Genomic DNA, 27458 nt, shown 5'->3' on the forward strand with positions numbered 1-27458 from the left:
CATTGATCATCTTCGGTCCAGACATTTGTTATCAAGGCCTGTTATCTTCTGTTGTGAGTTTCATGAAGTGTCCAAAGTTACATTGATGTAGGTGAAGATAGGTAGCCACGGGACGGTGCGTTATCACCTAAACCGTCAGACACACACATATTACTTACAGCATGATACATTCAACATACGGCACTGACACCTCTATCAGTAACGTGCTAGTGACAAAATAACGTGGTTAGATAGTGACAAATACATCATTCAACTGGAAAGCATAATGCTCTTGCATATACCCAGTCCAATACCCATAGCTATATGCACAAGCTAAAACATACATATACCAATAACCATACGCTGAGTGAGTGAATGAGAGAGTTTAGTTTTACGCCGTACTCAGCAATATTAGAGCTATATGGAGGCGGTCTATAAGTAATCGAGTCTGGACTAGACAATCAAGTGATCAACAACATGAGCATCGATCTGCGCAATTGGGAACCGATGACTTGTGTCAACCAAGTCAGCGAGCCTGGCCACCCGATCCCGTTAGTCGCCTCTTACGACAAGCATAGTCGCCTTTTATGGAAGCCTGAGTTGCTGAAGGCCTATTCTACCCCGAGTAGACCTTCATGGGTCACCATACGCTGACAAGCGCATATTAATACACGATCATATACGCAGCTGCACACATATACATGTAAGTATGGGGGAGGTGGTGGGGTAGCACAGTGTTTAAAGCGCCCGCTTTTGACGCTGAAGACCCGTGTTCGATTGCCACACATGAATACAACGTTTACAAGCCCATTTCTGGTGTCCCCCGCCATGATATTGCTGGGTTATTGCTGAATTCGGCGTAAAACTAAATCCACCCACTAACTGCCACACAACGCATATTCTTTGTGGAATCCATATTTTCCTACGACTGATTTTCATCTATAAATAGGAAGTACGCGTATTACTCAAGAAATACATACTATTCTATGAAACATATCCCGATATATTACAACAAGACAGATACAGTGATATAAACACGCACAGTGCTGTGTAGCAAATACGACATCAGTGGCTTGATAACGGGGCTGGTAGCTAACCGAAACATCGTTCCCATTAATGATAAAGAAGTCATCATTATCATCATGGAAAATGTTTTGCCTAAGACCTGTTTCAGTCCGAAAGTACTGCTCAGAAGCACTCTCCGAACAACTCGAGAGCAAAAAGTTGATTCTGTAATATGTAGGTTTTCTTAAGAAAAGGTATATTTTCAGTTTAGATTTGAAAATTGTGAGGTTCATATTCATCCCACATTATGACATGAAGTAGGAGGTGGAGAGTATTTGCCTCCATAGTTAGGCGTTATCATTCACGACAAACATGCAGAGCAATGTACACCTACAACGTGCGCCGAACGGTCACATGGCCAATCGGTGACCTTTGGACGCTATCAGAGGTGTGATGAACCAAGATGGACGACAATAGGAGGCATACTGACAGGTAAGAAAGTACATATGATTTACCTGTACATTATTTGCTGATGCAAAGCAGGAACACATAATTTAATAAGACGTTACATGTTCAATATTAAACTGATGTAGCTTACAGAAAAAAATGTTGCTGATGTTGTTTCAAAGGGCGCCGTAGTTGATGACGTGCATTGCTTCCCCCGTATACTCATCTCCCGGGCTGGCTCCGATTGAGCCTTAATAGCCGTCAGCACCATTCCCATATTTGAGGGTAAATGCGGTGCACGTGTAAGACAAAACGAGTTACACATGAAATATATGTGCAAAATGAGTGAGTGCACTTTTAAGCCGTCGTAGCTTCACACATAGTAACCGTCTGGTGAGTCGAACCCAGGTCTTTGGCGTCACGAGCAAACCACAAGGCTATCTCAGCCTCCAATTTTTATTTATGGGCTGAAATCTTACCCTCTTACAGAGCTCGTTCATGCTGATAACAATAATGTGTGGCTCGGGGAAGTTAGCCAAGATTGACATAGTAGTTCAGTCATATCACGAGGTGTCTGTGAAAAAAGTGGTTGAAAATTATACTTGTGTAAGAAAAAACTTTCGATGTGTGTGTGTGAGAGTGTGTGTGTGTGTGCACTGTGACTAAGATAATATTTTTTCTACCTTCTTTGCAGAGCAAACTTACCACCCTGCATGTAAAGGGATATTCACGAACACGCACGCACGCACACCACACACACACACACACACACACACACACACACACACACACACACACACACACACACACACACACACACACACACACACACACACACACACACACACACACACACAGTGTGACGCAGGCACACACATAACCTCATACAAGCACCAAAACACTTTTACACAAATATGAAGACAGCCACAAACTCTATGCAAATAACCATGCACACATACACGTACACGCGCGCACACTCACATGATTGCTACCTGCTCACAGAAGTGTCGTGTTTCAGGTCACTTACAATGAGAATCTCATCACTCCTCGTTTTGGCCGCGTGCGTAGTCGCTGTCGCCGCTGTGGGTGAAGATTTGAGCGTTTGTAGCCAAGTCGATTTTGCACAGAGGGCAGCAAGTACTACAGGTGAAGATCAGTTTTGCTATGTAAACACTTCAAAGTAAATTCCTAATACCATCGAAACTTGTCCATCAATACAAGTGGTTACCGAGAGTAATGTCTCGACCAATACGTGTCGTCCTACACCAACATTTGTTTTCAGTCACTAAATGGACCAATCGTTAACGCATGTAATTTCTCTTGGGCATTGGTGATTTTCCTTGTATGTTAATGTTGATGACTATTTAGTAAATTACATAATGCCATTCAAAAACACCTTTTCTAAACTTCAATTAACACATCTGTAGTGCAGTAGTAAAGGATTACAAGGCTCTAGAAAGAAGTCACAACAGGTATTACTTTGAGAACTTCTCCGAAGGATGTCATGAAGAGTTATGTCCGTTTGCGGTGATCTTAGCAATTTAGCAGAAAAAGATGAACTCAGTTTGGATCCCCCAACGTATTTTTCATTCATAAAAACTTACTGGCTGAAGGAAAACAACGTTTGTGAAAGTGCGTTTCTTGCGAAAAAAAGGTTGTCTCGTTTTCGCATTTGTAATTGCAAATGGAATATATCTTCCATCGTGCCATTATCAACCGTATGGCACGCTTCGAATACATTTGCCTGAACAGTTCAGGTTATGTCCATCTTTTTCTACAAACCAGGACTCGCCTGCAAAAACACCCTGTCGTTGTCATTAAGGTTCAGTGTCCAGAAACGAGTGACGTCATCTGTTTGTCATCACCTCTTATATAAAGCCTGTTTCTTACTGAGCAAGAGCAACTTGATCACGTTCTATTCACAAAAAAAACATACAAACAGGCCAAAGAACATACAATATTCAAATCTTTAAAGACGCACCACACATTGATTTACTCAAGAAAAATAGGATCACCCCAATTTTCCATATTAAGTTATTTGATAGTGCATATTATCATCCATATAATGCATAAATATTGAACACCGGGATGGTCTTTAACCACTGAGTTCAGTATAAGTTGAGGGCAAGTAACTGTCATTTGTGCTTCTTCTAGGTCCACCGAAGCCGCAGCTGCCAAAGCAATATTCTGTGCGAATTGAAGCCAACATCATCGAGCATAACTACACCCAGGACATACACGAGTACTTCGACTCGACCGCAAACATGGGTGCAGTCCATGAGTGGATAGAGGGCCAGGAAACCAAGATGCTTTTCCTGTATGGTACTGGTGAACTGATAACTCTACAGTACGACAACTCGGGTAATAGCGTTTTCATGTTTGTCAGCGAGAGCTTACCTCCCATTCTCATGTGCACAACGACCCATGAATCCAGGTTACTGATCTTCATTAAAGGTCACATGCAACGTAAAACACAACTTTGCAGATTACCGAAACAAATCATCAAAAATGCCAATTCAAACTATAAAGTTGAAAAAAAACACGATGACAAAAAGCCCTCGAAATCGGAGTTCAAACGTTTCTCAAAATTCCCCCCAGCGCTGCGTCCCTAACGTATGCGCAGTGAATAACTTCGTGGAGCTTGAAACTGTATGCATGCCCAGCGTCTGAGGTCGTGAACAGTAGTCTAATCTTGGTTGTGTACACAAACAAGTAAATAATCTACTCGTTACGTAAAAAAAACTTGTTGATTGTGGTAAGCAGTTTCTGTCACAGAGAAAGCTCAGTGTCTGGTTTATTCACACCTATATGTTTGCCTCCCTGTCTGCTAAAGACAACACAGTACACAGCTTCAATCACTGGCCACTTGCAATTTGATCTTAGCACCTATCAGACTATACGACATAAAGAAAATAGATTGATTTATGACTTAGGCACCCGAGTCCCGTCTCTGTCACATTATGTAATTAGGCACGTGTGATACACACGACATGTTTTTATGTCTGTAGGTTGCAAACAAACTACATTCATTTTTTTCGGATGACTGGATCTGACGGAAACTGGTGCAAACTCTTGTCAGTATCAAGTCCTGCTTTGTACTTGGACGAATGACAGATTCCAGCCACACAGTAGTTTACCATCTCTACTGAAATGATTTTTGATTGGATCGAGCGCAAATTCAGAGAACACGTATTTTCAACACCCAACATCTCTATATACGTTCTTCATGGACTTCTTTTAGTGTATATGATTTTGTTTGACAACAGTATACCAGTCCATACTGAAACGTCACATCAAGTACACAAAAAGAAGTTGTTATCCATAAAGAATCTTACTTTCTTGTGACTCGCTATACTTCTAAAATGCCCATCAAACAGATCATCTTTCTGTACACACAATGAACCCTCAGCATATCAGCATTGAAACAGCCAATCGGAAACCGTCGTTACACTTGAGTGCACATCCACCCGCTTTGACTGGGTTCGGTCTCCCGAGGGCTTCGTTTCGAGGGAAGTAAGTCCAAGTACAAAACATTGCACTTTTGAATCGCGACTGTACGCTTATAATTTTGTTTATTTGTTGTGTTTTTAAAGCAGCAATGTATATTATGTGTCATGAATAAGTGATAAATGTGTTTAAATTATGTTTGATTTTTTGTTGCATGTGACCTTTAACTCATGATAACTGTTACCTCTGTTTTCATGTTCTGTACACGACTAAAGACAGCTAAGTGTTTCTTGAATTATCTCATGTCAGTATGTATTGTGTTGTCTTTATGCCAGCTGACCAAAGGGAGAGAACTTTTCAATTTACTTGCCTGTTGTGTACATACTCCAGGGGACGTAACTGCTTCGCTATTTTCATGTCACATACATAGTTAGAGACAATACCCTTTTCTTGTGTTGTGATTCTGCTTAGATGACAAAGAGAAATCACCGCTCCCTTCTAATGATATACTACCGACAAGAAATAAGGGAACTAACGAAATAACAGCGAATTTGAAACTGCTTTAAATATCCTCTAAATCAATTTTAGGTGTCAAGTTCAATATCTGGTGTGTCCACCATGTTGGGCAACACATTCACGGCACCTTGATGGCATGCTGTTAATCAATTTCCGGATGGTTGCCCGTGGTATTGCCCGCCATTCGTCTTGGAGAGCTGCACCATGCTGGGCCAGGTTGGCGGGTCCTGGGTCCCTGGCGTACACCCTGCCACCAAAAACGTCCCAGAGATGTTCAATGGGGGACAGGTCTGGGGACTTAGAGGGCCAGTCCAATGTCTGGATACCTTCTTGTCGGAGATACGCGGAGACAATTCGGGCCCGATGTGGTCTGGCATTATCATCTTGGAATACAAAATTTCGGCCGATAGCTCTAGCCAATGGAACCACAACAGGACGCAAGATTTGGTCAACGTATCGCTGACCAGTCATGGCTCCGTTAATGATGACCAAATCTGATCGTCTGTCATGTGTAATCCCACCCCACACCATGACACTACAACCTCCATATCGATCATGGTCAAGAATTGCTGCTCTGGCATATCGCTCCCTGCTCCGACGCCAACAACGTTTTCTGCCATCTGTGAATCGTAGGCAAAACCTTGACTCATCAGAGAATATGGTGTAACGCCAGTGGCGCATAGCCCGTCCCCGATGCTGCCTAGCCCATGCCAATCTTTGGCGCTTATGGTGAGCTGAAAGGGTGACACCCTTAAAAGGCCGTCTTGCTTTCAGACGAGCTTGATAGAGTCGGCTTTTAACGGTTGAGGTTGAAATGCGTCTTCCAGTGAGTGTGCGGAATTCTCTATTGATGGCAGGGGCCGATTTAAACCTATCACGTAGAGCAATTAACGTAATGAGACGATCCTGTCGTGGTGTCGTTGATTTTGGTCTACCACGCCCAGGTCTCGTTGCAACCCCACCCGTCTGACGGTACTTATCCCACAGGCGTGAAATTACACTTATTGATTTACCCATCTGCCGGGCAACTTCACATAATGATGTCCCCCCCCCCCCCCCCCCCCTCCCTCTATCATCCCCACAATTCTCCATTTTGTTGCTTCACCGAGATACTGCCTCGGAGGCATTTCTGTCAGTAAGTGTCAATCTCTATTGCATTAGTGATTGCGACTTCTCCAGTACATTTACAGGAGTTAACTTCTGTATGCACGTGTAGCACGTGCTGGGCATGCATTATGCGAAATTCCATTGTCATTGGATGTTGCGTTTGGGAGATACGCCACGATAACGGACCCTGTCACAGTCAAAGTCATCTACATTCAATTTCTTGGTTCCCTTATTTTCTGTCGGTAGTATATTAAAGGGAGAGAACTCTTTACTTTATCTTCATGTTGTGCACATGCGTGAGTGAGTTTGGTTTTACGCCGTACTCAGCAATATTCCAGCTATATGGAGGCGGTCTGTAAATATTCGAGTCTGGACCAGACAATCAAGTGATCAACAACATGAGCATCGATCTGCAGATTTGGGAACTGATGACATGTGTCAACCATGTCAGCGAGCCTGACCACCCGATCCCGTTAGTCGCCTCTTACGACAAGCATAGTCGTCTTTTATGGGGTGCATGGATTGCTGAAGGCCTATTCTACCCCGGACCTTCACGGGTCAGGAAGTACGGGCGTTAACAAACTTTTCAAAGACAGACTTTTATGAACACACCGCCAATGTTCCCTATCACAAGTCACAACGCAGTGGTCCCATACACGTCCCTGGGGTGTTATTCGTGATTTGGGAGGTTTTCCAGGCCCATACATCACTGTAGACCAATGATTTTGACAATTATCATGCCTCACATAATTGATAGTCGTTCTTTTTAGCTTTTTTTTTGTTTTGTTTGAAAATGAAAACCGGATACGTGCAAATTTCACGCCATACGCCATTCTCTTTTCAAGAGCGATTACTGTACAGAAATCTATAGTTATAAGAAAGTGCAAGTGGTAATGTCCATTCTTTTCTCATGAACATGGACTGACTCCGATATATCTCCCAATTTTTCAGTAGGAAATTATAAATGAACTTCTCTTACTTTTTTGAAAAGTACATGCAAGAAACATTTAACCCCCTGCAGTTATTATCGTACAACGATCACACAGGAAGTAGTTATCTCCCCTTAGTCAGAAACACTATTTTACAATACGCCAACCTACACCTTTTTTGACCAACAGGCGCCCCTCCGAGATGCCATGTGGACGTCCTCGACAAAAGCAGCGCAAAAAACATATTTGGCGTGGTTCAGTACAATAATGGATCCGAACACATCTTCTCGGCCAACGCTGCTCTGCGTTTTGGTGGAGGAATACCGGAAGTGTATATTGGCCGCGGGGAAGCACGAGACGGAATTGTTGTTGACATGTGGGAGTCCTGTATTTACTGGGAAGAAAAAAATGCAACGTTCAAGCTGACATGGTCTTTTAGTGAGTTTCATGATCATACCTTCAAATGTGTTTAGAAATGGTGTAGTGTCATGGTGTGGGGTGGGATTACACATGACAGACGATCAGATTTGGTCCCATTTGTTAGACAGCTAGGAGTTAGACAGATTAAAGCAACATACTTTTCCGCGGAAAGCACAGCTAGATAATCACCTAGTACCTTAGACAGGGAATGGAATCATCCATGCAGAATCATAAAATGTCATAAACTAATATTGGTGTAAAATAATTGATATTTATTGATGATGTCAGTGAGACATTGAAATAGTTATAATCTGTAAAATAAGACAAGTAAAGAATCTTTGGAAAAAAACAAGACAACTAGGTAACGATAATCTGACGTTCATTCAGTCATTATATGCAAGTCGAATGACGCTGTCCACGGTATCTGGGACCTCAAGTGGAGCTTTTTATCCGTGACGAAAGCTGATCTTTCTGATAATCATACTCCGTGGGGCGACTCCGACGAAGCCCTGTGTAATGATCTCGAATATAGTCTAAAAAATGACAAAGGAGTCGAGTTACAACCCGATGATTTTAACAAGCGATTAGAAACTATGATAAATCTATTTATTTTGTCATATACCGACGACACCGTTCTACTAGCGTCACACCCAAATGATTTACAACATATGTCAGACTGCTTCGATAAATACTGTAAAACATGGAGACAATGTAATATATCGAAACAATATAATAATGGGAGGGCGTTAATTAATTTCAGAACCTGAAACCGTTATCTAACAATTTGATATATTTAAAGCCCCCACCCCACCCCCAACACCCCCCGATTGAAAGATTCTGTACTCTCTGTAATGCCAACGTTTTCACTTTTTGTTCATTTGCTCTACTTTTACAAAGAAAGGAAACAAATATATTACCAGCTATTTCTGCAGACACCCAAATATGCAAAAAATGAACCAGGTTTCACGCTCAAACAAACTAGAAACCATTAGTAAATATTTTGCAAAATAATGATGTCTCATTATAAGCAATGCCACCACAAAAGATAATAAAAAACACACGAGTGTAAAATTGTTTATTAACTGGTTAAATGTATGGACGTACGGCTCATTCTTGCAACCAAGCGACATGTATCTATGACCTTTTTATGCTTCATACCTGTATTTAAATTGTACATTGTGATGTAAACTTGTAGCTCTGATGCCGCTGAACGTGACCGGAGTGTAAATAAAATTCATTCAGTTCATTTCAGTAAGTTTGACCCTGTCTGCCACTTCAACCTTTTCACCATTTCAATGAGCCGAAAGATAGTGACATATTTCACTTTGCTTAACCCAGCGAATCTTAAATATTCATTCCCGTTTCAACTCCAAAATGAAATAGCCTAATCAGTAATGAGCTATCGTAATCAGCATTGCATGACGTTATAGCTATGGTGCATATGATCTTGCTTGTACATCGTTTCATCTTTTCATTGCAGCATAACATTGGTCTTATGGTGTATATGATCTTGATGGTACATCTTGTCATCACTCAGTGACATTCTTATGAAATGTTTAAAACTTGGCTCTGTTGCTATGGTTACCAGGTGCTAACAATACGTGGACGACAGCTGAGAATGTAATTGCCCCAGAGCAGCTGGACGTCGAAGGGAAGTATCACGTGAACAGCTCTCTCACCCTCCCCATCCTCCGAGAGTATGTGTTCTCTGACTTTAAACCACTTGTCAGTGACGAGCACGTATCGCCATTTGAGGTAAGTAATTCTATTAGTGCAGCAGGGCGTTGGGGTAGCACAGTGGTTAAAGCGCTGCTCGCCACGCAAAGACGTGGGTTTAATTCTCACTATTGATGCCACTTGAAGAGCCCATTTCTGGAGTCCCCGACCAGTTATTGCAGGAATATTGCTAAAAGCGAGAGACTCATACTGTACTCACTCACCATAAGCGCATTAACGTGGAAGGGAGTATCACTTGAAACGGGACCGTTTGAATAGCCAAGTGGTTAAAGCGTCAGCTTGTCACGCCGAAAACCGGGTTCTATTCCTGACGTGGGTACAATGTTTGAAGCTCATTTCTGGTGTCCCTCGCCGCCATGTTGCTGCTAGAAGCAGCGTAAAACTAAACTCTCAGCCTTCAGTCAGATGTCTAAGGACACAAGAACCCTCTCAGTCTTCAGTCAGATGTCTAAGGACACAAGAACCCTCTCAGCCTTCAGTCAGATGTCTATGGACACAAGAACCCTCTCAGCCTTCAGTCAGATGTCTAAGGACACAAGAACCCTCTCAGCCTTCAGTCAGATGTCTAAGGACACAAGAACCCTCTCAGCCCATGATCATCGGGTAACTGTTGCCCAAATGTAAATTTCGGTTTTATATTCAAAGTTGACGTACTGTTGTTCTCTATCTTGTGTTCTGGTTCATGCCTACAGCGTCTTGTCGTGTTGTTAGTGATGCCTACAGTGTCTCCTTATTGTCGGTCTTAGCTTCCCCCGAGTGAAGAAAGTTCTAATACCATTGTGAAATAGATATTATGTCGTCTAACCTGTAAAAATATATGTCGTCATACGTCTAGCGATATCATACTACTCTTGCCGTGAAATATTACACTTCAGTATTCAGCAACCCATGTTTCCAATAAAAGCGTCACAAGCGGACGCTTTAAACACTGTGCTACCCCAGCACCTCCCCCATACTTACAGGTATATATGTGCAGCTGCGTATATGATCGTGTATTAATATGCGCTTGTCAGCGTATGGTGACCCATGAAGGTCTACCCGGGGTAGAATAGGCCTTCAGCAACTCAGGCTTGCCATAAAAGGCGACTATGCTTGTCGTAAGAGGCGACTAACGGGATCGGGTGGTCAGGCTTGCTGACTTGGTTGACACAAGTCATCAGTTCCCAATGGCGCAGATCGGTGCTCATGGTGTTGATCACTTGACTGTCTGGTCCAGACTCTAATATTTACAGACCGCCGCCATATGGGTGGAATATTGCTGAGTGCGGCGAAAAACTAAACTCACTCACTCACTTACACTGTAATATCTTCACTGGCGAGTAATAATGTTTATACGTGTCAGTTGTATTGTTTCCTACGTTGTGTCCCTGTTTCCATATGTAAGTTGTGTTGTTGCCATGCATACTTTGTGTCCCGGTTTCCACATGTAAATTGTGTTGTTGACATGCATACTTTGTTTTCCTGTTTCCACATGTAAGTTGTGTTGTTGACATGCATACTTTGTGTCCCTGTTTCCACATGTAAGTTGTGTTGTTGACATGTTCCTCCTTGTGTCCTTCATTCAACTCGTAAGTTGTGCTGGTGTCAAGGATACAGCGTGTCTTTGATGTCACATATAATTTGTGTCTTTGCCATGCCTGCATTGCGTCCTTGATGCCACATGTAAGTTGTGTTGTTGCCATGCCTATATTTTGTCCTTGACAACACGTGAACGTCGTGTTGTTGCCATGGATACATTGTGTCAGATTGTGTTACAGACGCCACCAGGCTCGTACTGCCAGAACCGAGTGTCAACCCGACCGCTACCCAACGTGACCAAGACGTTCACATTCACATCGGAAATATTTGAACCAATGGCCAACTACATCAACTGGATAAAGGTAGGCATATTACGTCGCCCCCAGGGTATTATACCTTGCACATGTCTGAATTACGTATCGGGATAATGTGATATGAATACAGATAAGGGTCATGGTATTTGGGCGTTAACATTCGCAAGGATGTCCAAGAAAGGTAATCTGAACAGGATACATTTAACTCACCTGCGAAGACGTATGGACCCGTAAAGATCAGGGCCCTTATTCTCGAAACGTTCGTAGCCCTAAGAATTCTTAACTTTGATCGTGGTCAATGTGTTAGGAATTGCCTTAAGAAGTTCGTAGGGTTACGAACGTTTCAAGAATAGCTAACCAGTGTCTGAAGCGGCCTTCAGCAACTCGTGCTATTCGTATCGGGGTGCAAACGGGGTCGGTTGGGAATAAGGAATCGTGATTTCGTAAGAGGATCAAGATAATTTTCTTAAATGATCTAGAGCATACTGAGTGTGAAATTCGCCACCATGCACAGAAGGGGGTGGGGATGGGGGTGGATGGGTGGTAACACATTGTACACATTCTATTTTCTATGTCTATATTATACTCTCTGCCATATCATACTATTATATACCCTCTATTTCAACCAGTAATCTGTGATTGCATGCTTATAGTTGGGACACGTTGTTTCAATGGAAGGCTGGTTAAACAAAGTTCCAATCTCGAATGTTTATATATCGAATACTATCTACCTCTTGATGAAGTTGCATACGTGTGCATTTCACACATATATATGTTGGGAAACTGTCTAGGCTAAATTCTAATTCTTCAGTACTTTCGCATTACAAAACCCGGCAGACTCAATGACTTGCTGATCACTGGAATGTCTAATTCAGATTCCATCAGTTGCAGACCAGCACCATATAGCTGACGTAAAACAAAATTCTCTCTGTGTTTTCAGGAGTACTACGATTGGTACTTTGACCTCGTCCGCTTTGACTACAGCATTGACCCCAACAAGGCTAGTCCCTATGGCAACGGGAAGCTGATCAGAATACACGACTTCAACACAGGTGAGTAGCAGGTCTTGTACCTCAACACTGGCCCGCCCTGAGCAGTCCGAGACAGTATCATGTTATCTTCGCGGGTTCGAATCCTAGGTTGGTTCTAATCTTTTCGAGGGTTTGCGACTCAGTCAGCAAGGGCTAAGATTTCGATTCGAGTCTTTCGGGGAGAAATTGAGTATTTGTTAAAAGCGTGAAACATTTTGTTGATCGGGTGATCGAGCTTTTTAACAGAGTTATGCCGGGCATGTGGGTGTCACGTGGGTGTCACGTGGGTTGTGATCATCCCAGATCGATTTTGTCTTCCGTTGTCCTACGGGAGTGCTATACTCCCAAATGTAGATAAGAAAACTCGCCAGAAACACCAAAGGCTATCTGCGTTTTCCATGTCTACAAAAGAGTCAAAAACAAAGAGTTGCGTTTCTTTTGGTGTTAAGAATATATTTCGCTACGATAAACATGGATGAGATTGATCAAGGGTTGTGCTGATTAGAAAGATCGATAGTCGGAAATGTCGTCGAAGGAAGTCATTATTAATGATTATCGACATTATAAAATTAATGTGAAGCCAATAATATCGTACATCACCTATTGTGATTAAATTGACGTTACATTGTGTCAGTAAATACAATAAGGCATGTCTTTATTCATTTGCTATGACTAAACTATGTAACTAGGTTTGGATCGTCACTTGTGATTATTTACCGTGCCCCACCGCGTAAACGGACTACTGTTGAATGCGGCGTAAAACTACACTCGCTCACACACTTGTTTCCTAAATATTTGTAATTGCAGACTTGGTTTCGTCTCTATATGGCTGACATAATGCTAGCGCGACTTAAAATTCATTCAACTCAACAATTCATCGTATGTATTGACAAGCCGACTTGTGACGACTCTAGTTAGTCTTCAGCAGCCCATGCTTGTCGTACGAGGCGACTAACGGGGTCGGGTGATGGGGTTACTGACATGACTGACACGTCATTGTACTCCAACTGCTTAGAGCGATGCTCAAGTTGTTGATCACTGGATTGTGTGGTCTAAACCTGATTGTTTAACGCCCGTTGCCATATTGCTTGAATATTACTAACCAACCAACCAACCAACCAACCAGTCACTGCCAACCCGTGATATATAACACAAACCAAAAGTGTGTGAACACCCTAAAATTTAATGGTCATATATAAAGTTGAGCGTGGTGTGGTCGTTTATATTCTGTTGCAGCACCCTTGTTTTTCGCTGTTTGTGACAATGTTTTATGGCACTCAAATTAAAAAAATATTGAATCACTGCTTCTCTGCAAGTTCTGACATGTTCTTTAAACAGCCCATAAAGTACACAAAAAGTTGCATTTACATTAAATGGCCTTGGTATTTAGGTGTGGCTTACATCATGGACGCGATGATCGGCAACTGCACGGTGACCAACATCAGCGCTACGGGTTTCGACACAAAATCCTTGGACGCCGGACATGTTCGGATAAGGACAGACAAAGAGTTCTTCTATTTCGCCAATTCCTCATATGAATATTCTGGTCAGGTAAGAGTTCCTAACTCCATAACTACAGTTCTGGGACAATACGGAAAGTTGTTTTAATATCATTTGATATGATTTAATACCATTCAAAATGTATCGAGACCATCGCAGATCCGGGTCAGAAGTAATCGGCCGCTAATCTATCTCCTCTCTCCATTGCCACGTGAAGATCCGTGTTTGTACTGGTCTCCAGCAACCATGTGCTTGTCTCCCGTGAGGATTCATCTTAGGATGGTCTTCGGTAACATATGCTTGTCTCTCGAGAAGATCCGGGTTAGAACTGGTTTTTAGCAACCTATGCTTGTCTTCCGTGAACATCCGGGTTATAGTTGGTCTTTAGCAACTCATGCTTCTCGTAAGAATCGAATAACGGAATGGAATAGTCAGGTTCGCTGATGATTTACGGCACCATGTTCCAACTGAGTATATCGATGTTCATGGTGTTAATCACTGCATTGTCTGGTCCAGATCATTTTCGTACCACAGCCATATAACTGGAAAATTAGATGAATGCACTGTTAGAAAGCATAAAAAACATGTCGCGACAACTGAGGGTTAAAGCGTGTTGTCATCGCAACTGAAAATCTGGTACGGTTTTTCATGGGAACAATATGTGAATCAGTTTGACATCCGTCACAGTTCTGTGTTTCCACGTTGACAGCGTGTGGTGCGAGGTATTTCCCTGTTACGCCCTGTCTCCTCATGATGGTATTTTATTTTACGTCATATCCCCCTGTGACGTCATATCTCCTTTTGACGTCACGTCTCCATGTTGACAGCGTGTGGTGCGTGGTATCACTTGCGACGTGTGGACCGCCCGGAGAGTCGGCTACCCTTCTGGCTGGCCCAACGCTATCAGCATCTGGGAGTGGTACTTCGCCAGTGTATGTATCCCATATATATTGTATTCCATATATAAGTTCGAGTTACAGGACACCGGCATTTGTGTTTCAAGTCCCTGGGTAGAGTAATTACATATATAGGGAAACAAACGTCGTTAACTTAAATAAGCACCGTTAACTGCAAATAAACAAACTCATCATCTTGTTTGACAACTGACAGTGACCAGCACTAAATTGTTTTAGCTGACAGAAGTAGTCTCTGTTGCGAGGTGCAGCTGAAACGTTAAAACTGTCAACGTGCATAGTGCATCCTCAAACATCTGCCACCCGTAAATATCCGGTAATATCCGATTCTAATGCTTTCGATCACTGGATTGTCTGGTGCAGACTCGGTTATTTACAGACCGCCGTCACCACAGCTGGAATCTAGCTGAGTGCGCCGTAAACCTAAACTCACTCACTCATGTTTTATAAGACTTTTTTTGTAGCGAACATGAGAACTACAAATATAAATGTTCAAGTGTGTTCTGACAGAGCGAATGGATGGAGAACACTGGGATAAACAATTACTTCTACCTACCCGTCATGCTGCAAATTTCGTCACAGGCGGTAAGACCTCTGAAGTTTTATGATACACATTTGTCACTGATTGCGTAGGGTTTGACGCCATTTTAGCAACTTTTAGTGAGTCCATGGCGTGTCTTGTTATTGCTTAAATCCAAAACCATAACCCCTAGATCATTATAGTGACCTTGCTTTGGGATTAATCTGGCACCTGTTTCGGCTTCATGAGTTCGAAAGTTCGAAAGTTTCTATCATAGTTTGAGTCTTGGAACTGTCACTGCGCTTTGACTAACATACGTCTGTGTTAAAGAATGATACTTAGAATCTTCTTAAGATACAGACTGTCGTATGTCTGTGTTAAGGAACGGGGTTTAGGATATTCTAAACATACGACTGTCTGCATTAACGAATGGGAGCTAGGATCATCTTAGGAAAAAAGCTGTATGTTTAAGAATGGGAGTTAGGATCTTCTTGATTGATATGACATCATATGGCTTGAACTCGCTATAAACATCTGCCGATTCTCCTCAGCCTCTCACCAACCTCATCTACAACATCTACGACTACAGCGAGGCCAACCCCAACATCTGGCAAACCGACATCTCTGCCTGTTTCGACTACACTCACAGGAAGTCCTTCCAGTTGGCTTTCCCAGGTAACAAATGCTACAAGCCTACACTGCCACATGCAAGTAACTCTTGCATGTCCAGGTGAGACCCACACAACAATGTCACCTTCACACACCATCAAGTATGTCCAGGTGAGACCCACACAACAATGTCACCTTCACACACCATCAAGTATGTCCAGGTGAGACCCACACAACAATGTCACCTTCACACACCATCAAGTATGTCCAGGTGAGACCCAGACAACAATGTCACCTTCACACACCATCAGGTATGTCCAGGTGAGACCCACACAACAATGTCACCTTCACACACCATCAAGTATGTCCAGGTGAGACCCACACAACGATGTCACCTTCACACACCATCAAGTATGTCCAGGTGAGACCCACACAACGATGTCACCTTCACACACCATCAAGTATGTCCAGGTGAGACCCACACAACGATGTCACCTTCACACACCATCAAGTATGTCCAGGTGAGACCCACACAACGATGTCACCTTCACACACCATCAAGTATGTCCAGGTGAGACCCACACAACAATGTCACCTTCACACACCATCAAGTATGTCCAGGTGAGACCCACACAACAATGTCACCTTCACACACCATCAAGTATGTCCAGGTGAGACCCACACAACAATGTCACCTTCACACACCATCAAGTATGTCCAGGTGAGACCCACACAACAATGTCACCTTCACACACCATCAAGTATGTCCAGGTGAGACCCACACAACAATGTCACCTTCACACACCATCAAGTATGTCCAGGTGAGACCCACACAACAATGTCACCTTCACACACCATCAAGTATGTCCAGGTGAGACCCACACAACAATGTCACCTTCACACACCATCAAGTATGTCCAGGTGAGACCCACACAACAATGTCACCTTCACACACCATCAAGTATGTCCAGGTGAGACCCACACAACAATGTCACCTTCACACACCATCAAGTATGTCCAGGTGAGACCCACACAACAATGTCACCTTCACACACCATCAAGTATGTCCAGGTGAGACCCACACAACAATGTCACCTTCACACACCATCAAGTATGTCCAGGTGAGACCCACACAACAATGTCACCTTCACACACCATCAAGTATGTCCAGGTGAGACCCACACAACAATGTCACCTTCACACACCATCAAGTATGTCCAGGTGAGACCAACACAACAATGTCACCTTCACACACCATCAAGTATGTCCAGGTGAGACCCACACAACAATGTCACCTTCACACACCATCAAGTATGTCCAGGTGAGACCCACACAACAATGTCACCTTCACACACCATCAAGTATGTCCAGGTGAGACCCACACAACAATGTCACCTTCACACACCATCAAGTATGTCCAGGTGAGACCCACACAACAATGTCACCTTCACACACCATCAAGTATGTCCAGGTGAGACCCACACAACCATGTCACCTTCACACACCATCAAGTATGTCCAGGTGAGACCCACACAACGATGTCACCTTCACACACCATCAAGTATGTCCAGGTGAGACCCACACAACGATGTCACCTTCACACACCATCAAGTATGTCCAGGTGAGACCCACACAACGATGTCACCTTCACACACCATCAAGCATGTCCAGGTGAGACCCACACAACAATGTCACCTTCACACACCATCAAGCATCTCCAGGTGAGACCCACACAACAATGTCACCTTCACACACCATCAAGCATGTCCAGGTGAGACCCACACAACAATGTCACCTTCACACACCATCAAGCATGTCCAGGTGAGACCCACACAACAATGTCACCTTCACACACCATCAAGTATGTCCAGGTGAGACCCACACAACCATGTCACCTTCACACACCATCAAGTATGTCCAGGTGAGACCCACACAACCATGTCACCTTCACACACCATCAAGTATGTCCAGTTGAGACCCACACAACCATGTCACCTTCACACACCATCAAGTATGTCCAGGTGAGACCCACACAACGATGTCACCTTCACACACCATCAAGTATGTCCAGGTGAGACCCACACAACCATGTCACCTTCACACACCATCAAGTATGTCCAGGTGAGACCCACACAACAATGTCACCTTCACACACCATCAAGTATGTCCAGGTGAGACCCACACAACAATGTCACCTTCACACACCATCAAGTATGTCCAGGTGAGACCCACACAACAATGTCACCTTCACACACCATCAAGTAAGTCCAGGTGAGACCCACACAACAATGTCACCTTCACACACCATCAAGTATGTCCAGGTGAGCCCCACACAACATTGTCACCTTCACACACCATCAAGTATGTCCAGGTGAGACCCACACAACAATGACACCTTCACACACCATCAAGTATGTCCAGGTGAGACCCACACAACATTGTCACCTTCACACACCATCAAGTATGTCCAGGTGAGACCCACACAACAATGTCACCTTCACACACCATCAAGTATGTCCAGGTGAGACCCACACAACAATGTCACCTTCACACACCATCAAGTATGTCCAGGTGAGACCCACACAACAATGTCACCTTCACACACCATCAAGTATGTCCAGGTGAGACCCACACAACAATGTCACCTTCAGACACCATCAAGTATGTCCAGGTGAGACCCACACAACAATGTCACCTTCAGACACCATCAAGTATGTCCAGGTGAGACCCACACAACAATGTCACCTTCACACACCATCAAGTATGTCCAGGTGAGACCCACACAACAATGTCACCTTCACACACCATCAAGTATGTCCAGGTGAGACCCACACAACAATGTCACCTTCACACACCATCAAGTATGTCCAGGTGAGACCCACACAACAATGTCACCTTCACACACCATCAAGTATGTCCAGGTGAGACCCACACAACGATGTCACCTTCACACACCATCAAGTATGTCCAGGTGAGACCCACACAACCATGTCACCTTCACACACCATCAAGTATGTCCAGTTGAGACCCACACAACCATGTCACCTTCACACACCATCAAGTATGTCCAGGTGAGACCCACACAACCATGTCACCTTCACACACCATCAAGTATGTCCAGGTGAGACCCACACAACCATGTCACCTTCACACACCATCAAGTATGTCCAGGTGAGACCCACACAACAATGTCACCTTCACACACCATCAAGTATGTCCAGGTGAGACCCACACAACATTGTCACCTTCACACACCATCAAGTATGTCCAGGTGAGACCCACACAACAATGTCACCTTCACACACCATCAAGTATGTCCAGGTGAGACCCACACAACAAAGTCACCTTCACACACCATCAAGTATGTCCAGGTGAGACCCACACAACAAAGTCACCTTCACACACCATCAAGTATATCCAGGTGAGACCCACACAACAAAGTCACCTTCACACACCATCAAGTATGTCCAGGTGAGACCCACACAACAATGTCACCTTCACACACCATCAAGTATGTCCAGGTGAGACCCACACAACAATGTCACCTTCACACACCATCAAGTATGTCCAGGTGAGACCCACACAACAAAGTCACCTTCACACACCATCAAGTAAGTCCAGGTGAGACCCACACAACAATGTCACCTTCACACACCATCAAGTATGTCCAGGTGAGCCCCACACAACAATGTCACCTTCACACACCATCAAGTATGTCCAGGTGAGACCCACACAACAATGACACCTTCACACACCATCAAGTATGTCCAGGTGAGACCCACACAACATTGTCACCTTCACACACCATCAAGTATGTCCAGGTGAGACCCACACAACCATGTCACCTTCACACACCATCAAGTATGTCCAGGTGAGACCCACACAACAATGTCACCTTCACACACCATCAAGTATGTCCAGGTGAGACCCACACAACAATGTCACCTTCACACACCATCAAGTATGTCCAGGTGAGACCCACACAACAATGTCACCTTCACACACCATCAAGTATGTCCAGGTGAGACCCACACAACAATGTCACCTTCACACACCATCAAGTATGTCCAGGTGAGACCCACACAACAATGTCACCTTCACACACCATCAAGTATGTCCAGGTGAGACCCACACAACAATGTCACCTTCAGACACCATCAAGTATGTCCAGGTGAGACCCACACAACAATGTCACCTTCAGACACCATCAAGTATGTCCAGGTGAGACCCACACAACAATGTCACCTTCACACACCATCAAGTATGTCCAGGTGAGACCCACACAACAATGTCACCTTCACACACCATCAAGTATGTCCAGGTGAGACCCACACAACAATGTCACCTTCACACACCATCAAGTATGTCCAGGTGAGACCCACACAACAATGTCACCTTCACACACCATCAAGTATGTCCAGGTGAGACCCACACAACAATGTCACCTTCACACACCATCAAGTATGTCCAGGTGAGACCCACACAACAATGTCACCTTCACACACCATCAAGTATGTCCAGGTGAGACCCACACAACAATGTCACCTTCACACACCATCAAGTATGTCCAGGTGAGACCCACACAACAATGTCACCTTCACACACCATCAAGTATGTCCAGGTGAGACAAACACAACATTGTCAACTTCACACACCATCAAGTATGTCCAGGTGAGACCCACACAACAATGTCACCTTCACACACCATCAAGTATGTCCAGGTGAGACCCACACAACCATGTCACCTTCACACACCATCAAGTATGTCCAGGTGAGACCCACACAACAAAGTCACCTTCACACACCATCAAGTATGTCCAGGTGAGACCCACACAACAATGTCACCTTCACACACCATCAAGTATGTCCAGGTGAGACCCACACAACAATGTCACCTTCACACACCATCAAGTATGTCCAGGTGAGACCCACACAACAATGTCACCTTCACACACCATCAAGTATGTCCAGGTGAGACCCACACAACAATGTCACCTTCACACACCATCAAGTATGTCCAGGTGAGACCCACACAACAATGTCACCTTCACACACCATCAAGTATGTCCAGGTGAGACCCACACAACAATGTCACCTTCACACACCATCAAGTATGTCCAGGTGAGGCCCACACAACAATGTCACCTTCACACACCATCAAGTATGTCCAGGTGAGACCCACACAACATTGTCACCTTCACACACCATCAAGTATGTCCAGGTGAGACCCACACAACAATGTCACCTTCACACACCATCAAGTATGTCCAGGTGAGACCCACACAACATTGTCACCTTCACACACCATCAAGTATGTCCAGGTGAGACCCACACAACAAAGTCACCTTCACACACCATCAAGTATGTCCAGGTGAGACCCACACAACAAAGTCACCTTCACACACCATCAAGTATGTCCAGGTGAGACCCACACAACAAAGTCACCTTCACACACCATCAAGTATGTCCAGGTGAGACCCACACAACAATGTCACCTTCACACACCATCAAGTATGTCCAGGTGAGACCCACACAACAGTGTCACCTTCACACACCATCAAGTATGTCCAGGTGAGACCCACACAACAATGTCACCTTCACACACCATCAAGTAAGTCCAGGTGAGACCCACACAACAATGTCACCTTCACACACCATCAAGTATGTCCAGGTGAGCCCCACACAACAATGTCACCTTCACACACCATCAAGTATGTCCAGGTGAGACCCACACAACAATGACACCTTCACACACCATCAAGTATGTCCAGGTGAGACCCACACAACATTGTCACCTTCACACACCATCAAGTATGTCCAGGTGAGACCCACACAACAATGTCACCTTCACACACCATCAAGTATGTCCAGGTGAGACCCACACAACAATGTCACCTTCACACACCATCAAGTATGTCCAGGTGAGACAAACACAACATTGTCACCTTCACACACCATCAAGTATGTCCAGGTGAGACCCACACAACAATGTCACCTTCACACACCATCAAGTATGTCCAGGTGAGACCCACACAACAATGTCACCTTCACACACCATCAAGTATGTCCAGGTGAGACCCACACAACAATGTCACCTTCACACACCATCAAGTATGTCCAGGTCAGACCCAGACAACAATGTCACCTTCACACGCCATCAAGTATGTCCAGGTGAGACCCACACAACAATGTCACATTTACACGCCATCAAGTATGTCCAGGTGAGACCCACACAACAATGTCACCTTCACACACCATCAAGTATGTCCAGGTGAGACCCACACAACAATGTCACCTTCACACACCATCAAGCATGTCCAGGTGAGACCCACACAACAATGTCACCTTCACACACCATCAAGCATGTCCAGGTGAGACCCACACAACAATGTCACCTTCACACACCATCAAGCATGTCCAGGTGAGACCCACACAACCATGTCACCTTCACACACCATCAAGTATGTCCAGGTGAGACCCACACAACAATGTCACCTTCACACACCATCAAGTATGTCCAGGTGAGACCCACACAACAATGTCACCTTCACACACCATCAAGTATGTCCAGGTGAGACCCAAACAACAATGTCACCTTCACACACCATCAAGTATGTCCAGGTGAGACCCACACAACAATGTCACCTTCACACACCATCAAGTATGTCCAGGTGAGACCCACACAACAATGTCACCTTCACACACCATCAAGTATGTCCAGGTGAGACCCACACAACAATGTCACCTTCACACACCATCAAGTATGTCCAGGTGAAACCCACACAACAAAGTCACCTTCACACACCATCAAGTATGTCCAGGTGAGACCCACACAACAATGTCACCTTCACACACCATCAAGTATGTCCAGGTGAGACCCACACAACAAAGTCACCTTCACACACCATCAAGTATGTCCAGGTGAGACCCACACAACAATGTCCCCTTCACACACCATCAAGTATGTCCAGGTGAGACCCACACAACAATGTCACCTTCACACACCATCAAGTATGTCCAGGTGAGACCCACACAACAATGTCACCTTCACACACCATCAAGTATGTCCAGGTGAGACCCACACAACAATGTCACCTTCACACACCATCAAGTATGTCCAGGTGAGACCCACACAACAATGTCACCTTCACACACCATCAAGTATGTCCAGGTGAGACCCACACAACAATGTCACCTTCACACACCATCAAGTATGTCCAGGTGAGACCCACACAACAATGTCACCTTCACACACCATCAAGTATGTCCAGGTGAGACCCACACAACAATGTCACCTTCACACACCATCAAGTATGTCCAGGTGAGACCCACACAACAATGTCACCTTCACACACCATCAAGTATGTCCAGGTGAGACCCACACAACAATGTCACCTTCACACACCATCAAGTATGTCCAGGTGAGACCCACACAACAATGTCACCTTCACACACCATCAAGTATGTCCAGGTGAGACCCACACAACAATGTCACCTTCACACACCATCAAGTATGTCCAGGTGAGACCCACACAACAATGTCACCTTCACACACCATCAAGTATGTCCAGGTGAGACCCACACAACAATGTCACCTTCACACACCATCAAGTATGTCCAGGTGAGACCCACACAACAATGTCACCTTCACACACCATCAAGTATGTCCAGGTGAGACCCACACAACAATGTCACCTTCACACACCATCAAGTATGTCCAGGTGAGACCCACACAACAATGTCACCTTCACACACCATCAAGTATGTCCAGGTGAGACCCACACAACAATGTCACCTTCACACACCATCAAGCATGTCCAGGTGAGACCCACACAACAATGTCACCTTCACACACCATCAAGTATGTCCAGGTGAGACCCACACAACAATGTCACCTTCACACACCATCAAGCATGTCCAGGTGAGACCCACACAACAATGTCACCTTCACACACCATCAAGCATGTCCAGGTGAGACCCACACAACAATGTCACCTTCACACACCATCAAGTATGTCCAGGTGAGACCCACACAACAATGTCACCTTCACACAGCATCAAGTATGTCCAGGTGAGACCCACACAACCATGTCACCTTCACACACCATCAAGTATGTCCAGGTGAGACCCACACAACAATGTCACCTTCACACACCATCAAGCATGTCCAGGTGAGACCCACACAACAATGTCACCTTCACACACCATCAAGCATGTCCAGGTGAGACCCACACAACAATGTCACCTTCACACACCATCAAGTATGTCCAGGTGAGACCCACACAACAATGTCACCTTCACACACCATCAAGTATGTCCAGGTGAGACCCACACAACCATGTCACCTTCACACACCATCAAGTATGTCCAGGTGAGACCCACACAACAATGTCACCTTCACACACCATCAAGTATGTCCAGGTGAGACCCACACAACCATGTCACCTTCACACACCATCAAGTATGTCCAGGTGAGACCCACACAACCATGTCACCTTCACACACCATCAAGTATGTCCAGGTGAGACCCACACAACCATGTCACCTTCACACACCATCAAGTATGTCCAGGTGAGACCCACACAACCATGTCACCTTCACACACCATCAAGTATGTCCAGGTGAGACCCACACAACAATGTCACCTTCACACGCCATCAAGTATGTCCAGGTCAGACCCAGACAACAATGTCACCTTCACACGCCATCAAGTATGTCCAGGTGAGACCGACACAACAATGTCACATTTACACGCCATCAAGCATGTCCAGGTGAGACCCACACAACAATGTCACCTTCACACACCATCAAGTATGTCCAGGTGAGACCCACACAACAATGTCACCTTCACACACCATCAAGCATGTCCAGGTGAGACCCACACAACAATGTCACCTTCACACACCATCAAGTATGTCCAGGTGAGACCCACACAACAATGTCACCTTCACACACCATCAAGCATGTCCAGGTGAGACCCACACAACAATGTCACCTTCACACACCATCAAGCATGTCCAGGTGAGACCCACACAACAATGTCACCTTCACACACCATCAAGTATGTCCAGGTGAGACCCACACAACAATGTCACCTTCACACAGCATCAAGTATGTCCAGGTGAGACCCACACAACCATGTCACCTTCACACACCATCAAGTATGTCCAGGTGAGACCCACACAACAATGTCACCTTCACACACCATCAAGCATGTCCAGGTGAGACCCACACAACAATGTCACCTTCACACACCATCAAGCATGTCCAGGTGAGACCCACACAACAATGTCACCTTCACACACCATCAAGTATGTCCAGGTGAGACCCACACAACAATGTCACCTTCACACACCATCAAGTATGTCCAGGTGAGACCCACACAACCATGTCACCTTCACACACCATCAAGTATGTCCAGGTGAGACCCACACAACAATGTCACCTTCACACACCATCAAGTATGTCCAGGTGAGACCCACACAACCATGTCACCTTCACACACCATCAAGTATGTCCAGGTGAGACCCACACAACCATGTCACCTTCACACACCATCAAGTATGTCCAGGTGAGACCCACACAACCATGTCACCTTCACACACCATCAAGTATGTCCAGGTGAGACCCACACAACCATGTCACCTTCACACACCATCAAGTATGTCCAGGTGAGACCCACACAACAATGTCACCTTCACACGCCATCAAGTATGTCCAGGTCAGACCCAGACAACAATGTCACCTTCACACGCCATCAAGTATGTCCAGGTGAGACCGACACAACAATGTCACATTTACACGCCATCAAGCATGTCCAGGTGAGACCCACACAACAATGTCACCTTCACACACCATCAAGCATCTCCAGGTGAGACCCACACAACAATGTCACCTTCACACACCATCAAGCATGTCCAGGTGAGACCCACACAACAATGTCACCTTCACACACCATCAAGTATGTCCAGGTGAGACCCACACAACAATGTCACCTTCACACACCATCAAGTATGTCCAGGTGAGACCCACACAACAATGTCACCTTCACACACCATCAAGTATGTCCAGGTGAGACCCACACAACAATGTCACCTTCACACACCATCAAGTATGTCCAGGTGAGACCCACACAACAATGTCACCTTCACACACCATCAAGTATGTCCAGGTGAGACCCACACAACAATGTCACCTTCACACACCATCAAGTATGTCCAGGTGAGACCCACACAACAATGTCACCTTCACACACCATCAAGTATGTCCAGGTGAGACCCACACAACAATGTCACCTTCACACACCATCAAGTATGTCCAGGTGAGACCCACACAACATTGTCACCTTCACACACCATCAAGTATGTCCAGGTGAGACCCACACAACAATGTCACCTTCACACACCATCAAGTATGTCCAGGTGAGACCCACACAACAAAGTCACCTTCACACACCATCAAGTATGTCCAGGTGAGACCCACACAACAAAGTCACCTTCACACACCATCAAGTATATCCAGGTGAGACCCACACAACAAAGTCACCTTCACACACCATCAAGTATGTCCAGGTGAGACCCACACAACAATGTCACCTTCACACACCATCAAGTATGTCCAGGTGAGACCCACACAACAATGTCACCTTCACACACCATCAAGTATGTCCAGGTGAGACCCACACAACAATGTCACCTTCACACACCATCAAGTATGTCCAGGTGAGACCCACACAACCATGTCACCTTCACACACCATCAAGTATGTCCAGGTGAACCCCACACAACAATGTCACCTTCACACACCATCAAGTATGTCCAGGTGAGACCCACACAACAATGACACCTTCACACACCATCAAGTATGTCCAGGTGAGACCCACACAACATTGTCACCTTCACACACCATCAAGTATGTCCAGGTGAGACCCACACAACAATGTCACCTTCACACACCATCAAGTATGTCCAGGTGAGACCCACACAACAATGTCACCTTCACACACCATCAAGTATGTCCAGGTGAGACAAACACAACATTGTCACCTTCACACACCATCAAGTATGTCCAGGTGAGACCCACACAACAATGTCACCTTCACACACCATCAAGTATGTCCAGGTGAGACCCACACAACAATGTCACCTTCACACACCATCAAGTATGTCCAGGTCAGACCCAGACAACAATGTCACCTTCACACGCCATCAAGTATGTCCAGGTGAGACCCACACAACAATGTCACATTTACACGCCATCAAGTATGTCCAGGTGAGACCCACACAACAATGTCACCTTCATACACCATCAAGTATGTCCAGGTGAGACCCACACAACAATGTCACCTTCACACACCATCAAGTATGTCCAGGTGAGACCCACACAACAATGTCACCTTCACACACCATCAAGCATGTCCAGGTGAGACCCACACAACAATGTCACCTTCACACACCATCAAGCAT

At 44.9% G+C, this 27458-nt stretch overlaps 1 protein-coding gene across 1 annotated transcript in view; it reads left to right on the top strand.

The window, feature by feature from the left end:
* The first annotated feature begins 1408 nt into the window (after positions 1-1408).
* Positions 1409-27458, top strand: part of LOC137260496 (uncharacterized) — a 38928-nt gene continuing 12878 nt past the window's right edge. The window contains exons 1-11 of the mRNA XM_067798170.1: positions 1409-1476; positions 2450-2577; positions 3586-3792; positions 7620-7868; positions 9439-9605; positions 11345-11467; positions 12360-12471; positions 13841-14001; positions 14778-14882; positions 15375-15449; positions 15936-16059. Of these exons, the coding sequence (XP_067654271.1) occupies positions 1448-1476; positions 2450-2577; positions 3586-3792; positions 7620-7868; positions 9439-9605; positions 11345-11467; positions 12360-12471; positions 13841-14001; positions 14778-14882; positions 15375-15449; positions 15936-16059 (1480 nt within the window). The 5' untranslated portion in view covers positions 1409-1447. The remainder of the gene's footprint in view (positions 1477-2449; positions 2578-3585; positions 3793-7619; positions 7869-9438; positions 9606-11344; positions 11468-12359; positions 12472-13840; positions 14002-14777; positions 14883-15374; positions 15450-15935; positions 16060-27458) is intronic.

The sequence above is a fragment of the Haliotis asinina genome, chromosome 13, assembly GCF_037392515.1.
Source record: "Haliotis asinina isolate JCU_RB_2024 chromosome 13, JCU_Hal_asi_v2, whole genome shotgun sequence".
In the NCBI taxonomy this organism is placed as follows: Eukaryota; Metazoa; Mollusca; class Gastropoda; order Lepetellida; family Haliotidae; genus Haliotis; species Haliotis asinina.